Source organism: Macaca thibetana, chromosome 11 (genome assembly GCF_024542745.1).
Source record: "Macaca thibetana thibetana isolate TM-01 chromosome 11, ASM2454274v1, whole genome shotgun sequence".
NCBI lineage: Eukaryota > Metazoa > Chordata > Mammalia > Primates > Cercopithecidae > Macaca > Macaca thibetana.
In genome coordinates, this window is record NC_065588.1 from 117,978,190 (window position 1) to 117,994,620 (window position 16,431).

Below are 16,431 nucleotides of genomic sequence, written 5' to 3' on the forward strand. Positions count from 1 at the left end.
AATATATAATGTACACACATAAATATATGTTGCATATATACACGTGTGTGTGTGTATATATATATATATATATATTTTTTTTTTTTTTGAGACAGAGTTTTGCTCTTGTTGCCCAGGCTGGAGTGCAATGGCACTATCTCAGCTCACTGCAACCTCCACCTTGTGGCTTCTTCTTTTTTTTTTTTTTCTTTGAGACAAAATCTCACTTTGTTCCCCAGGTTGGAGTGCAGTGGCACAATCTCCGCTCACTACAAACTTTGCCTCCCAGGTTCAAGTTATTCTCCTGCCTCAGCCTCTTGAGTAGCTGGGATTACAGGCATGCACCACCATACCCAGCTGATTTTTGTGTTTTTAGTAGAGACGGGGTTTTACCATGTTGGCCAGGCTGGTCTTGATCTGACCTCAAGCAGTCCACCTACCTTGGTCTCCCAAAGTGCTGGGATTACAGATGGGAGCCACTGCACCCAGCCCACCTTCCGGTTTCAAGCGATTCTCCTGCCTCAGCCTCCTGAATACTTAGGATTACAGGCACCTACTACCACACCCAGCTAATTTTTTGTATTTTCAGTAGAGATGGGGTTTCGCTATGTCGGCTGGTCTGGAACTCCTGACCCCATGATCCACCTGCCTTGGCCTCCCAAAGTGCTGGGATTATAGGCGTGAGCCACTGTGCCCAGCCATATATATATACACACATATATATATATATATATGTGTGTGTATATATATATATATATATATTTTTTTTTTTTTTTTGAGATGGAGTCTTACTCTGTTACCCAAGCTGGAGTGCAGTGGCACAAGCTACTGTGCCCAGCCATGTCCAGCTAATTTTTCTAAAAAATTTTATCGAGATGGGGTCTCGCTGTGTTGCCCAAGCTGGTCTTGGACTCCTGAGCTCAAGTGATCCTCTTTCCTTGGCCTCCCAAAGCAGTGGGTTTATAGGCATGAGCCACTGCACCCAGCTGGGAACCATTATAAACGGCAAAATCACCAACAAAAAGCATAAAAATGTGGAAAATGTGACACTAAGTAGACTGTGAAAAGGACACTTGTTTGCACTATGAGAGCTGAGACAAGAAAGCAGAGTGTCCTCGTGCTCGACCCCTCAGGAAACTGGCAAAGTCACAGACACTGACTGAAGGCTGAGGAGGGACTGTCTTCCCCGAGCCATGTGCTGTAGTTACGCATATGGTCCTTCATGCCTAAATACTCCTCCTAAAACTAAGGACATTTCCCGATGTAACGACAATCCAGTGATGAAATCCAGGCAATTATCAGATACAACATTCCTGTTCAGTTTCCTAAATATCCCAGTAATGTCCCTTCCAGCCATGTTTTTTCCACTTGAGGATTGTGTATCACAATGAGATGTCACTTCCTAGTCTCCTTTATTCTTTTTATTTCATTATTATTTTTTTGAGACAGAGTCTCACTCTGTCGCCCAGGCTGGAGTGCGGTGGCGTGATCTTGGCTCACTGCAAACTCTGCCTCCTAGTTTCAAGTGATTCTTCTGCCTCAGCCGCCCGAGTAGCTGGGATTACAGGTGCCCGCCACCACACCTGGCTAATTTTTGTATTTTTAGTAGAGAAGATGTTTCACCATGTTGGACAGGCTGGTCTCAGACTCCCAGCCTCAAGTGATCCACTCGCCTTGGCCTTCCAAAGTGCTAGGATTACAGGCATGAGCCACTGCGCCCAGCCTTAGTCTCCTTTAATTTGGAACAATTCCTCAGCTTTTTTTTTTTTTTTTTTTTTTTTTCTTTTTTTTGAGACGGAGTCTCGCTCTGTCACCCAGGCTGGAGTGCTGTGGCCGGATCTCAGCTCACTGCAAGCTCCGCCTCCCGGGTTCCCACCATTCTCCTGCCTCAGCCTCCCGAGTAGCCGGGACTACAGGCGCCCGCCACCTCGCCCGGCTAGTTTTTTTTTTTTTTTTTTTTTTTTTTGTATTTTTTAGTAGAGACGGGATTTCACCGTGTTAGCCAGGATGGTCTCGATCTCCTGACCTCGTGATCCGCCCGTCTCGGCCTCCCAAAGTGCTGGGATTACAGGCTTGAGCCACCGCGCCTGGCCCTTTTTTTTTTATTTGTTTGTGTTTGAGACAGGGACTTGCTCTGTCACCCACACTAGGGTACAACCTCAGCCTCTTAGGCTCAAGCAATCCTTCCATCTCAGCCTCCTGAGTAGCTGGGAATATAGGCACATGCCACTACGTCTGGATAATGTTTGTATTTTTTGTAGAATCAGGGCCTCTCTCTTGCCCAGGCTGGTCTTGAACTCCTGGCTTCAAGGGATCCTCCCACCTTGGCCTCCCAAAGTGCTGAGATTGCAGTTGTGAGCCCCGGCACCCAGGCTAGCCTTTGTCTTTAAATTTCTTTTTTTTTTTTTTTTGAGACAGGATCTTACTCTGTCACCCAGGCTGGAGTACAGTGGCATGATCACAGCTCACTACAGCTTTGACCTCCCAAGCTCAAGCGATCCTCTCACTTCAGCCTCCCAAATGGCTAGTACTACAGGTGCCTGCCACCATGCACAGCTAATCTTCATATTTTTTGTAGAGACAGGGTTTTGCCATGTTGCCCTGGCTGTTTTTTTCACTTTTTGTGGAGACAAGGACTGACTGTGTTGCCCAGGCTGCTCGCAAACTCCTGGCTCAAGAGATCTATCCTCCCATCTTATTACAGGTATGAGCCACCATGCCTGGCCCAGATGTTGTCTCCTTATTATAATCAGATTGTGCATTTGGGCAGGAATATTATGTAAGTGAGATTTTTATCAGGATTTGTTTAAAATAACAAAATAAGCAGGGCATGGTGGCTCACTTGTGATCTCAATACAGAGAGGCTGAGGTGGGAGGATCACTTGAGCCCAGTTGTTCAAGACCAGCCTGGGCATCTTGAGACCCTGTCTCTACAAAAAACAAAAAGATTGCCTGGGCATGGTGGTGGTGCACCTGCAGTCCCAGCTATTTGAGAGGCTGAGGTGGGAGGACTGCATGAGCCTGGAAGGTAAGGCCTGCAGTCAGCAGTAATGATGCCACTGCACTCCAGCCTGAGTGACAGAATGGGACTCTGTCTCAAAAATAACAACATGAGAATATCGGCCGGGCACAGTGGCTCACGCCTATAATCCCAGCACTTTGGAAGGCTGAGACGGGCAGATCACTTGTAGTCAGGAGTTCAAGACCAGCCTGGCCAATATGACGAAACCCTATCTGTAATAAAAATACAAAAATTAGCCAGGTGTGGCCGGGCGCGGTGGCTCAAGCCTGTAATCCCAGCACTTTGGGAGGCCGAGACGGGCGGATCACGAGTTCAGGAGATCGAGACCATCCCGGCTAACACGGTGAAACCCCGTCTCTACTAAAATACAAAAAAAATTAGCCGGGCGAGGTGGCGGGCGCCTGTACTCCCAGCTACTCGGGAGGCTGAGGCAGGAGAATGGCGTGAACCCGGGAGGCAGGGCTTGCAGTGAGCTGAGATCCAGCCACTGCACTCCAGCCTGGGCAACAGAGCCAGACTCCGTCTCAAAAAAAAAAAAAATTAGCCAGGTGTGGTAGTGCACAGTAATCCCGGCTACACAGGAGGCTGAGGCAGGAGGATCACTTGACCTCGGGAGGTGGAGGTTGCAGCGAGCTGAGATCACGCCACGGCACTCCCACCTGGACAACAGAGGAAGATGTCTTAAAAAAAAAAAAAAAAGGCTGGGCATGGTGGCTCACACCTGTAATCCCAGCACTTTGGGAGGCCAAGACTGATGGATCACAAGGTCAGGAGTTCAAGACCAGCTTTGGCAACATGGTGAAACCCCGTCTCTACTAAAAATACAAAAATTAGCTGGGCGTGTTGGCACACACCTGTAATCCCAGCTACTCGGGAGGCTGAGGCAGGAGAATTGTTTGAATCCAGAAGGCAGAGGTTGCAGTGAGCTGAGATTACACCACTGCACTCCAGCCTGGGCAACAGAGCAAGACTCCATCTCAAAAAAAAAAAAAAAATCATTATGTGCAGTTGCTATTCTACGCACTATGCATCAACTCATTTCACCCTCGGCACCCTTATATGGTGGGTACTATTATTAGCTCCACTTTGCCGAAGGTAAAATTCATGCCCGTGGAAGTTAAGTAAATTGCCAGGATTTGAACCTGGATAGTCTGACTCAGAGCCTAGGCCCTCACAAAGATCTTACTTGGGCTGATTCTGGCTTTGTTTGAAATGGGCGGCCGGGCGTGGTGGCTCACACCTGTAATCCCAGCACTATGGGAGGCTGAGGCAGGTGGATCACCTGAGGTCAGCAGTGTTTGAGATCAGCTTGACCAACATGGTGAAACCCCATCTCTACTAAAAATATAAAACTTAGACAGGCGTGGTGGTGCGCACCTGTAATCCCAGCTACTTGGGAGGCTGAGGCAGAAGAATCACTTGAACCTGGGAGGCGGAGGTTGCAGTGAGCCAAGATCGCACCATTGCACTCCAGCCTGGGCGATGAGCAAAATTCAGTCTCAAATAAATATATAAACACATACATACACACATTACATACATACATACATACATTAAAGAAATGTTGGAAGCCCCAGCTGCATGGGACCACCTTCTTACAGAGCAACAGCGAGCAGCAGCTGCACTGCAGCCACACTCTCCCCAGGGCCTATTTTTTCCACAGTCCCCAGCACTCCCTCTTATCTCACACCAGGCCAGCTTCACTCATGTGACTTTCTTGGCCTCATTAGGCCTTTGAGTTTGAGATTTTTGTCTGTCCCAAACACCTAATATATAAAGCGGTTATGCTCATGCCTGTAATCCCAGCACTTTAGGTGGACGAGGCAGGTAGATGACTTGAACCCAAGAGTTTGAGACCAGCCTGGGCAACATGGCAAAACTCTGTCTCTACACAAAATACAAAAATTAGTTGGGCGTGGAGGCACGCGCCTGTAATCCTAGCTACTCGGGAGACTGAGGCGGGAGGATTGCTTGAGCCTGGGAAGTAGAGGGTGCGGTGAGCCTTGATTGTGCTACTGGACTCCAGCCTAAGTGAGGGACCCTGTCTCAAAAAAGAACAGTTTAAACCAATTTTTAAATTAGTTTTATAAAATAATGTAGTCTGGCTGAAGTGAAATGTGGGTGGAGCATCGGCAGGCCTGATATTTCTCTTTCTCCTATCATTGTTGTCCCAGGTGCTTCACAGAACCCCAAGACTCTGGAGAAACACAATTTGGAAAGTGTGGACTTGAGTTCTTGTCCTGTGCGGACTGGGACACAGTGAACGGCAGCTTCATAGTCTGGGTGGGGAAGGGGACCCTCCTTTTCCCTCCAGCAGCATTTGGAGTCCTGTGTCACATGCTCCGGGATCCACACTTCTTTTTTTGTTTGTTTGTTTTGTTTTGAGACGAAGTCTCATTCTGTCACCCAGGCTGGAGTGCAGTGGTGAAATCTTGGCTCACTGCAACCTCTGTCTTCCGGGTTCAAAGGATCCTCCTGCCTCAGCCTCCCAAGTAGCTGGGATTACAGGTACACATTACCACGCCTGGCTAATTTTTGTATTTTTTGGTACAGATGGAGGTTTCACCATGTTGGCCAGGCTAGTGTTGAACTCCTGGCCTCATGTGATCCACCCGCTTCAGCTTCCCAAAGTGTTGGGACTACAGGTATGAGCCACCGCGCCTGGCCTAATCCACACTTCTGAAGGGTATCAAGTAGGATGGGGGAGGGACCTCTGTGAACCTTCGCTGCTCCCCAGAGAAGTCCTGGACATTTTTTTTTTGAGACCAAGTCTCACTCTGTTGCCCAAGCTGGAGTACAGTGGCACGATTTCAGCTCACTGCAACCTCTGCCTCCTGGATTCAAGGGATTCTCCTGCCTCAGCCTCCCAAGTAGCTGGGACTACAGGCATGACCCACCACGCCCGGCTAATTTTTGTATTTTTAGCAGAGATGGGCTTTCACCACGCTGGCCAGGCTGGTTTCCAACTCCTGACCTCAGGTGATCCACCTGCCTCAGCCTCCCAAAGTGCTAGGATTACAGGTGTGAGCCACCATGCCCGGCCGTCCTGGACATCTTTTACGTATTCCCCTAAGACAGCCACCTCCCTACTTCCGCAGGGATGTGAGATCCAGCTGGAATCATTTCTGAGCTAGGATCCTGTTGTCCTGGGTTCTTGTTCCCAAACTGTCCTGGACTCAAGACTCATCAGCCTGGCTTGTCAAATGCAGGTTTCAAAGCCCTTGGATTCTGATTTAAGTAGCTCTGGGTGTGTCTTTGGAATCTATTTCTAACAAAGCACCCGAGGTGCTCTCACACCCAGGCAACTTAGACAAACACTCCTAGCTAGGAGCACAGTCTCTTTAACTTCATTTTTTTTACATTTTGAATACATAATACGTTCACATGCTTCCAAACACAACAGAGAAAAGTTGTTCTTCAGCTCCTGTTCCCAAGTCCCCAATTCTCCCTGGAGACAACCATATTTGCCAGTTTTTTGTGTTCAAATCTAGGGACATTTTATACATAAACAAGCACACCCTCTTCCCACTTTTTTTTTTTTTTTGAGATGGAGTCTTACTCTGTTGCCCAGGCTGGAGTGCAGCAGTGTGATCTCGGCTCGGCGTGATCTTGGCTCACCACTACCTCCGCCTCCTGGGTTCAAGTGATTCTCCTGCCTCAGCCTCCCTTGTAGCTGGGATTATAGGCCAGCTAAATTTTGTATTTTTAGTGGAGACAGGGTTTCACCATGTTTTTCAGGCTGGTCTCGAACTCCGGACCTCTTGATCCACCTGCCTCAGCCTCCCAAAGTGCTAGGATTACAGGCATGAGCCATCATGCCCGTTCCTCACTTTTTTTTTTTAAATGGTAACCCTTTATATACACTCTCCTGCATATTTAGAGCAGCTAGACCTAAGTTTAAGCACAGTACTGGCTTGATGACTTGTGATCCTCCCTGAACCTCAGTTTCCTCCTCTAAAATGGCAGGAATAGCAAGACACCTCACTGTTGTTGGGGAGTCCCAGGAGAGAATGCTTGCCGCGAAGCTGTCAGCACAGGGCCTGGAATAGAGTGAGTGCTCCGTATCTGGAAGTTATGATTAGTTGTGCATTCTAGGGTGGCCAGGCTGGGCTTCCCAGTGCCAGAGGTACAGACTGAGAACCACACCCTTGGTGAGGCCACCCACTTATGACTTAGGGGGCAGAGAGAACCTCAGTAAGGTCAGTGGTGTTTATTGAGGCTTTACTATGTGCTATGTGCCTCTTGCTGAGTTCTTAGCTAGAATCGTGGTATTTCAGGGTTTTTCAACTTTTTTTTTTTTTTTTTTTTTTTTTTTAATATGGTGTGTCTCGCTGTGTCACCCAGGCTGGAGTGCAATGGCGCGATCTCGGTTCACTGCAACCTTTGCCTCCCAGGTTCAAGCGATTCTCCTCCCTCAGCCTCCCAAGTAGTTGGGATTACAGGTGCTGATTTTTTTTTTTTTTTTTGGTAGCATGGTGACATTGCACCATGCTTAACAACATCCCTGGTCTTTACTCACTCAATGCCAGTAACCTTCTTCCTGCCTGTTGTGACATCAAAAATGTCATACATTGCCAAATGTCCCCAAGAAAGAGTGGGGCTGAGGGGGGACAAAATCCTACCCACAGTTAAAAACCACCGCCTTATCTCATCCTCACAGTAACTAACCACAGTAACCCCAGGTGGCAAGTACTGTTAATGCCCCATATTGCAAGTGAGGAGACCTACAGAACAGTCTGGGTGACATCCCCAAGAAAACACAGCTCCGAGATTCACACCCAGGCAGTGTGACTCCAGAGCTCACCTGCCCATTATGCAAGAGAACATCTGATCTCTCAAGAATGTTGCCCTGTTTGGTTGGGAGCAGTGGCTCACACCTGTAATCCCAGCATTTTGGGAGGCCAAGGCGGGTAGATCACAAGGTCAGGAGATCGAGACCATCCTGGTCAACATGGTGAAACCCTGTCTCTACTAAAAATACAAAAAATTAGCCGGGCATGGTGGCGGGTGCCTGTAATCCCAGCTACTCAGGAGGCTGAGGCAGGATAATTGCTTGAACCAGGGAGGTGGAGGTTGCAGTGAGCTGAGATTGTGCCACTGCACTCTAACCTGGGTGACAGAGAGACTCCGTCTCAGAAAAAAAAAAAAAAAAAAAAGGCCACGCTCGGTGGCTCACTCCTGTAATCTCAGCACTTTGGGAGGCCGAGGTGGGCAGATCACAAGGTCAGGAGTTCGAGACCAGCCTGACCAACATGGTGATACCTCATCTCTACTAAAAATACAAAAATTAGCTGGGTGTGGTGGTGTGCACCCGTAATCCCAGCTACTCGGGAGGCTGAGGCAGGAGAATTGCTTGAACCTGGGAGACAGAGGTTGCAGTGAGCCGAGATTGTACCACTGCACTCCAGCCTGGGCAACAGAGGGAGACTACTGGAAAAAAAAAAATTACCTGGGGAATTTTCTGAAAGCTCAGGCCTCAGCCCGGATGAATTAGATGTGAATCTGTGAATCTCTGGGCATGGGACCTGGGCTTCCACAACTTTGTAACGTTTCCATGGGATTTCAAGGTTGAGAGCCCTGTGTTAGGTTGAGAAATGGTCAGGAAATTTTATAGTCTCAAATCTTGGCAGCCAGTGTGGCAGGATGCAGACCTTCTCTCTGGGTTATCTGGGTTATCTCACAGAGGACCTGCCATTTCTTTCTCTTTTTCTTTTCCTTTCTTTTATATTTAAAATTCTTTTTTGTAGAGTCAGGGTCTTGCTATGTTGCCTGGGCTGATCTCGAACTCCTGGCCTCAAGCAATCCTCTTACCTTGGCCTCCCAAAGTGCTGGGATTACAGGAATGAGCCGCTGCACCTGGCCTAAGACCTGCCCTTACTCCCCCAAGCTAAGCCCAGGCAGCCCAGCCAAGGCAGGTCTGTCCTCTTCTAAACCTGAAACCCCTCCTGAGCCCCGTCGAGTGCCCCATCCTTACCCCATAGGCCCAGGCTTACACCACCTGGTTATTCTTTATTCTCATGCACTCCAGGATGAGATCAGAGAATGAAGAGTGTCTTGAGGCCAGCCTGGGAGAGAAGCACCAGCCTTCCTATTGGCAAGGAACGACCCAGTGCTGGGTGGAGTGAGGGGCCCTCTGAGGGTGCCAGGGGCACGCCGGGAGCCGCTGCTAACTCCTCCAGACAGAGCCGCACTGGTCTGAGCGATCAGGTGACGCAGGCTCGAATTTCTCCTGAAGTGTTTTTTTTTTTTCTCTGCAGGGGAGAGGGGGATAGTGGAGCTGGCATTTGAAAGACTCTGTACCAGTGTCCTCTCCTCAAACCCTCACATCGTGCTCAGGAGGGCTTGGACTGGACAAGACCCCACTGGACAGATGTGCAAATGGAGGCTGAAGGCCAACTGCCTTACTCAAGGGTGTTCAGAAGCCAGACCACCTCCTTTCAACCCCGTGCCCAGCCCAGTTATGTGGCCCAGGGTGCAAACAGAAGGTTTCGAGCAGGACTGGAATATACTGGTCTTCAGTGAAATGTTTTTTTTGTTTGTTGTTTGTTTGTTTGAGACAGAGTCTTGCTCAGACTGGAGTGCAGTGGCACAATCTCAGCTCACTGCAACCTCCACCTCCCGGGTTCAAGCAATTCTCTGCCTCAGCCTCCTGAGTAGCTGGGATTACAGGTGGCTGCCCCCACGCCCGGCTAATTTTTGCATTTTTAATACAGATGGGGTTTCACCATCTTGGCCAAGCTAGTCTTGAGCTCCTGACCTCGTGATCCACCCACCTCGGCCTTCCAAAGTGCTGGGATTACAGGCGTGAGCCACCGTGCCCAGCGAGTTTTGTTTTTTTGAGACGGAGTCCCATTCTGTCACCCAGGCTGGAGTGCAGTGGTGTGATCTCAACTCACTGCAAGATGGAGACCTCCCGGGTTCAAGCGATTCCCCTGCCTCAGCCTCTCGAGTAGCTGGGACTACAGATGCCTGCCAGCATGCCTGGCTAATTTTTGTATTTTTAGTAGAGACAGGGTTTCACCACATTGGCCAGGCTGGTCTTGAATTCCTGACCTGCAGTGATCCGCCTGCCTTGGCCTCCCAAAGTACTGAGATCACAGGCAAGAGCCACCATGGCCGGCCAAAAGGGGTTTTGAAAAGGAAGAGTCAAAAAGGACACCTGGACTGTAGGAGGCAAGAAGCCTGCCCTCTCTGATCTTGCTCCCCCGCTCCCCTACCCCAAGCCCTTTGGAGACCTCGGGAGATCTGTGCATTGTTCCAGGCCCTGGAGCAGCCTCAGCCACATCAGAACGTGGCAGGCGTGCCCACCTCTTACCTGGCATCAATCTCCTTCCTCTGTCTTCTTGAACATGGCCAAGGCTTGCGCCAGCACACCATCAGGGTCTAGGATTTTGACCTGGAGGGAAATACCAAGAAGTTGGTTTGGAGAACATGGAGGGCCCAGGCTGCCAGCCTTGACGGGTGCTGCCTGCCCGGTGGGGCGCTGCCAGCCTTATCAGGAGCCACCTCTCTTGCTAGGGATGCCCTGACTGAAAACAAAACCTTGTCTGTTCCCTGTCTGGGCTGGGCTGGCCTGGCAGGTCTGGGCTGGGCATGGCTGGGGGTGCTGGCTTCTGTCTCTGTCTGGGTGTGGCTACAGGGCCCTGGTGAGGGCTGCCCACCTCAGGAATGGGGAACTGAGTGGGCTCAGGGGCCTCGTCACGGCCAAAGTCGATCATCGTCCCGCACTTGGCCATATTGTCCACCCAGAAGCCTTCAAACAGCTGGCCGTGGTCCAGATGGAAGAAACGCCCCGGCCCGTTCTTCATGCCTCTCTCCCAGCAGCCCTCGTAGCGGTTCCCGTTCTCTGGGGGGAAAGGACAGGGAGGTGTGGTGCAGGGTACACCAAACTAAACTAGACCCCCAGGGGTCGCTCTTCCAGAGCTCCGTGCAAATCCCAACATATTGGGAGGACAAGATGGGAGGCTCATAAGCCCAGGAGATCAAGACCAGCCTGAGCAATATAGTGAGACCCCATCTCTGCAAAAACAATTTTAAAAAAATTAGCTGGGCATGGTGGTGTGCACCTATAGTCCCAGCTACTCAGGAGGCTGGGGTGGGAGGATGGCTTAAGTTCAGGAAGTTAAGGCTGCAGTGAGCTGAGATTGCCCCACAGTACTCCAGCCTAAGTGACAACCTCTGCCTCCTGAGTTCAAACAATTCTCCTGTCTCAGCCTCCCAAGTAGCTGGGATTATAGGTTCGTGCCACCATGCCTGGCTAATTTTTTTATTTTTGTAGAAATGGGGTTTCTCCATGTTGGCCAGGCTGGTATTGAACTCCTGACCTCAGGTGATCCACCCGCCTCGGCCTCTGAAAGTGCTGGGATTACAGGCAGGAGACACCGCGCCCAGTCTGTTTTTATTCTTTTAATTATTTTTAAATGTTTTTTAAATTTTTTTTCAGATGGAATTTTGCTCTTGTAGCCCAGGCTGGAATGCAATGGCCCAGTCTTGGCTCACCGCAACCTCGGTCTCCCGGGTTCAAGCGATTCTCCTGCCTCAGCCTCCTGAGTACCTGGGATTACAGGTGCCCACCACCACACCCAGCTAATTTTTGTATTTTTAATATAGATGGGGTTTCTCCATGTTGGTCAGGCTGATCTCAAACTCCTGACCTTATGATCTGCCCGTCTCTGCCTCCCAAAGCTCTGCGATTACAGGTGTGAGCCACTGCGCCCGGCCTTTTTTTAAAAATTGAGATATAAGTTCATATAACATAAGTTGACCATTTTGAAGTGTATAGTTCAGTGGCATTTAGTACATTCACAATGCTGTGCAACCATTACCTCTATCTACTTTCTTTTTTTTTTTTTTTTTTTTTTTTGAGGCGGAGTCTCGCTCTGTCGCCCAGGCTGGAGTGCAGTGGCGCGACCTCGGCTCACTGCAAGTTCCACCTCCCGGGTTCCCGCCATTCTCCTGCCTCAGCCTCCCGAGTAGCTGGGACTACAGGCACCGCCACCACGCCCGGCTAATTTTTTTTTTGTATTTTTAGTGGAGACGGGATTTCATTGTGTTAGCCAGGATGGTCTCGATCTCCTGACCTCGTGATCCGCCCGTCTCGGCCTCCCAAAGTGCTGGGATTACAGGCTTGAGCCACCGCGCCCGGCCACCTCTATCTACTTTCAAAACGTTTTAGTCACCCCAAAAGGAAACCCCGTGCCCATTAAGCAGCCATTCCCCACACCCGCTAACGTCACCATTCCCATAGTCCTAGGCAACCATTAGTCTATTTTCTGTCTCTATGTGTTCTAAAAATTTCATATAAATAGAATCATATATATGTGACCTTTTGTGACTGAGGGGAGGGATAGGGTCCTCTTCCTCTCTTGTCCCACAATGACACAAGGGCCAGTGTGGGACAAGAGTGTGGGGTGTGGCCTGTCTCTGTGGGACCAGATGGGCGTGGCCAGCTCGCTGCCGGGGGCGTGGTCATGTGGGCGGGGCCGGCGGGGGCGGGGTACTCACTCAGGCGCAGCATGCCGTCCCCGTTGGGCTTGTCGTTCTCCCACTGTCCCTCGTAGATGTCGCCGTTGCTGTAGTACATGCGGCCCCACCCGCTGCGCTGGCTGCCACACCACTCACCCTCATAATACTCCTTGGGTCCGAAAAACTGGATCCCATAACCCTGAAACCACCAAGATGCTACTACTCAGGCCCCCCCACCCGCCAAACCAGGAAAGCCTGCTGTCCTCCCAGGCACCCCCAGAGCCACACGCCCCAGCTTCTTCCTTCTTCCTCAGCCCTACGTCCAAGCGGAGGGTCGTGTTTTAGCGGAGGATCGTGTCTTCTTTTTTTTTTTTTTTTTGAGATAGAGCCCCGCTCTGTCACCCAGGCTAGAGTGCAGTGGTGTGATCTCGGCTCACTGTAACCTCTGCCTCCCGGGTTCAAGTGATTTTCCTGCCTCTGTCTCCCGAGCAGCTGGGATTACAGACACACACCACCACGTCCTGCCAATTTTTGTATTTTTAGGAGAGACAGGGTTTCACCATGTTGGCCAGGCTGGTCTTGAGCTCCTGACTTCAAGTGATCCGCCCGCCTCAGCCGCCCAAAGTGCTGGGATTACAGGCATGAGCCACAGTGCCTGCTGATAATGTCTTGAAGGATCTCCCCATGCTCTGTTTCTCTCTGTCCCTCTGCAGCCGCCTCCATGCAGCCGGTCATTAAACTCCCTTCTCACTGACCTACCCTCTCCTCTCTCATCCCCACCCCACCATGCATCATGCAGCCCCTACAGCGCCAGAGGATTCTTTAAATCGCCCATCTAGGCTGACTCACTTTAGGAGGCTGAGGTGGGTGGATCACTTGAGGTCAGGAGTTTGAGACCAGCCTGGCCAACATGGTGAAACCCCATCTCTACTAAAAATACAAAAAATTAGCTGGGCGTGATGGTGGCACCTGTGATCCCAGTTACTCGGGAGGCTGAGGCAGGAGAATCATCTGAACCTGGGAGATGGAGGTTGCAGTGAGCTGAGATCCTGCCACTGCACTGTACGCTGGGTGATGGAGTGAGACGCTGTCTCAAAAAAAAAAAAAAAAAAAAAATCGCCCATCTGATCATGCTCGCCCCCCTCCAACTCTTCTTTTGACCCAGAAAAATGAACATAAATACCATACTTAGCCTGGCGCGGTAGCTCACGCCTGTAATCCCAGCACTTTGGGAGGCCGAGGCGGGTGGATCACCTGAGGTCAGGAGTTTGAGACCAGCCTGACCAACATGGCAAAACCCTGTCTCTATTAAAAATACAAAAAATTAGCTGAGTGTGGTGGCCGGCGCCTGTAATACTAGCTACTTGGGAGGCTGAGACAGAAGAATTGCTTGAACCCAGGAGTCGGAGGTTGCAGTGAGCCAAGATAGCGCCATTGCACTCCCGCCTGGGCGACAGAGCGAGAGACTGTCTCAAAACAAAAAACAAAAAACAAAAAAACACCACACTTAGTGTCCAACAGCAGGGAAACAAGGTCTGTTTGCAGATCACACCTGAGGAGGTTGGGTTGAGAAGCCACATCTACTCCTCAAAATCCTGATTTCCCACATATCCCTGAGGGCCCCTGCAACTCTTCTCCTCACTCCTGCCCCAGGGCAGACACACTCTGCTGTTTTACATCTCCTTCCCTTTGCTATTTTTTGCCTCCCATCTTTCTTCCTTTTTTTTTTCCTGGTTAACTCCTAGCATCTTTTAGTGTCACCTCCTACAGGAAGCCTGCCCTGAATTCTCTCTTTTTGAGACAAGTCTTGCTCTGTTGTCCATGCTGGAGTGTGGTGGCACCACCATAGCTCACTGTAGCCTCAGCCTCCTGAGATCAAGCAATCCTCCTGCCTCAGCCTTTTGAGAATTTGGGACTACAGATGTGCACCACAACATCTAGCTAATTATTATTATTATATAGTTTTATTTATTTATTTTGAGATGGAATCTTGCTCTCTTGCCCAGACTAAAGTGCAGTGGCGCGATCTCGGCTCACTACAACCTCTGCCTTACGGGTTCAAGCGATTCTCATGCCTCTATCTCCCCAGCTGGGACTACAGGTGCACACCACTATGCCCGGCTAGTTTTTTTGTATTTTTATTTAGTAGAGACGGGGGTTTCACCATGTTGGCCAGGCTAGTCTCGAACTCCTGACCTCAAGTGATCCACCCCCATTGGCCTCCCAAATTGCTGGGATTACAGGCGTGAGCCATTGTGCCTAGCCTTCTGCCCTGAATTCTCTAGGCTGGACTTAATGATCTTCCTCAGGGCACCCTGTGAAAACATCCCTCCTAACACCCTAACACCATATTCTTTTTTTTTTTTTTTTTTTTTTTTGAGATGGAATCTCGCTCTGTCGCCCAGGCTGGAGTGCAGTGGTGTGATGTCCCCTCACTGCAAGCTCCGCCTCCTGGGTTCACGCCATTCTCCTGCCTCAGCCTCCCGAGTAGCTGGGACTACAGGCGCCCGCCACCACGGCCGGCTAATTTTTTGTATTTTTAGTAGAGACAGGGTTTCACCGTGTTAGCCAGGATTGTCTCGATCTCCTGACCTCGTGATCTGCCCTCCTCGGCCTCCTAAAGTGCTGGGATTACAGGCGTGAGCCACCACGCCCGGCCCTAACACCGTATTCTATGTAAACTGGTTATTTGGGGCTTTCTCTTCCTACTTTGCCAATAAACAATTTGGGAGCAGAGAATACGAAACCTTGGGCTTTACCACTTGCTAGCTGTGTGACTCCAGGCAAGACTGAAACTGCCTTTGCAGAATTACGACTGAGACAGTGAAAGAGATTTAACTTAACTGACTCCATCTTGCTTCTAACCTCTAAGCTGTCCGTGTCCATTCCTGAGCTTAAGCTGAACTAACTTTGGGAGAAACTTAGTTTATAGTTTATAGTTTAAACAAAGACAGTAACAGCCGTTTCCCAAAGACCTCCTTCTTGCCTGGGGACTACATTGCCTTTGTAGGATTAACATTAAATACAAGATTATAAATTATGGTTTAGGAGTCATGCAGCTGGAAGCTACAAGATTCTGACCCTCCCTAAACTGCTGCTAAGATCAGTGCTGAAGATATTTTGCAGAACTTGCACTTGATGGATCAGCTGGCACCACCCAGATCAATAAACTGACTTATGTGATCTTGTGGCCCCCACCCAAAAACTCAGGGCAAAAAGATAGTTTTGACTCCCTGTGATTTCATCTCTGACCAATCAGCACGCCGGGCTCACTGTCTTTCCCCCACCCACCAAGTTATCCTTTTTTTTTTTTTTTGAGACAGAGTCTCGCTCTGTCGCCCAGGCTGGATCTTGGCTCACTGCAAGTTCCGCCTCCCGGGTTCACACCATTCTCCTGCCTCAGCCTCCTGAGTAGCTGGGTCTACAGGCGCCCACCACCACGCCCAGTTAATTATTTTGTATTTTTAGTAGAGATGGGGTTTCACTGTGTTAGCCAGGATGGTCTCGATCTCCTGACCTCGTGACCCACCTGCCTTGGCCTCCCAAAGTGCTGGGATTACAGGTGTGAGAAACCACATCCGGCCCTCAAGTTATCCTTAAAACCTCTGCAGCCAGAATGTTCGGGGAGACCGATTTGAGAAATAATACAACTCAGGGCCAGGCATGGGCAAGGTGAACCCCTTGGGCAGTTACAAGACACCTCATCTCTTCAAGTTTGTTTGCTTATCAATAAAACGGGCATGATCATGATGATGAGCTGTTGCTGTGAGAGTTAACTGAATATTAAATATGTGTTTCAGGCTGGGCGTGGTGACCAGGCGTGAAACCCTGTCTCTACTAAAAATATAAAAAATTAGCTGGGCATGGTGGCGGGCGCCTGTAGTCCCAGCTACTCGGGAGGCTGAGGCAGGAGAATGGCATGAACCTGGGAGGCGGAGCTTGCAGTGAGCCAAGATCACACCACT

The 16,431-nt window shown here is 49.9% G+C and overlaps 2 protein-coding genes across 4 annotated transcripts in view; one reads left to right on the top strand and one right to left on the bottom strand.

Moving 5' to 3' along the window:
• PSMD9 (proteasome 26S subunit, non-ATPase 9) overlaps positions 1–16,431 on the top strand; it is a 405,206-nt gene that overhangs the window by 127,646 nt on the left and 261,129 nt on the right. The window lies entirely within an intron of this gene.
• Positions 10,317–16,431, bottom strand: part of MORN3 (MORN repeat containing 3) — a 330,245-nt gene continuing 324,130 nt past the window's right edge. For all 3 annotated transcript variants that reach the window (XM_050748160.1, XM_050748161.1, XM_050748162.1), the window contains 3 exons: positions 12,506–12,665; positions 10,663–10,847; positions 10,317–10,397 (listed from right to left, as the gene is read on the bottom strand). In XM_050748160.1, the coding sequence (XP_050604117.1) occupies positions 10,323–10,397; positions 10,663–10,847; positions 12,506–12,665 (420 nt within the window). In that variant the 3' untranslated portion in view covers positions 10,317–10,322. The remainder of the gene's footprint in view (positions 10,398–10,662; positions 10,848–12,505; positions 12,666–16,431) is intronic.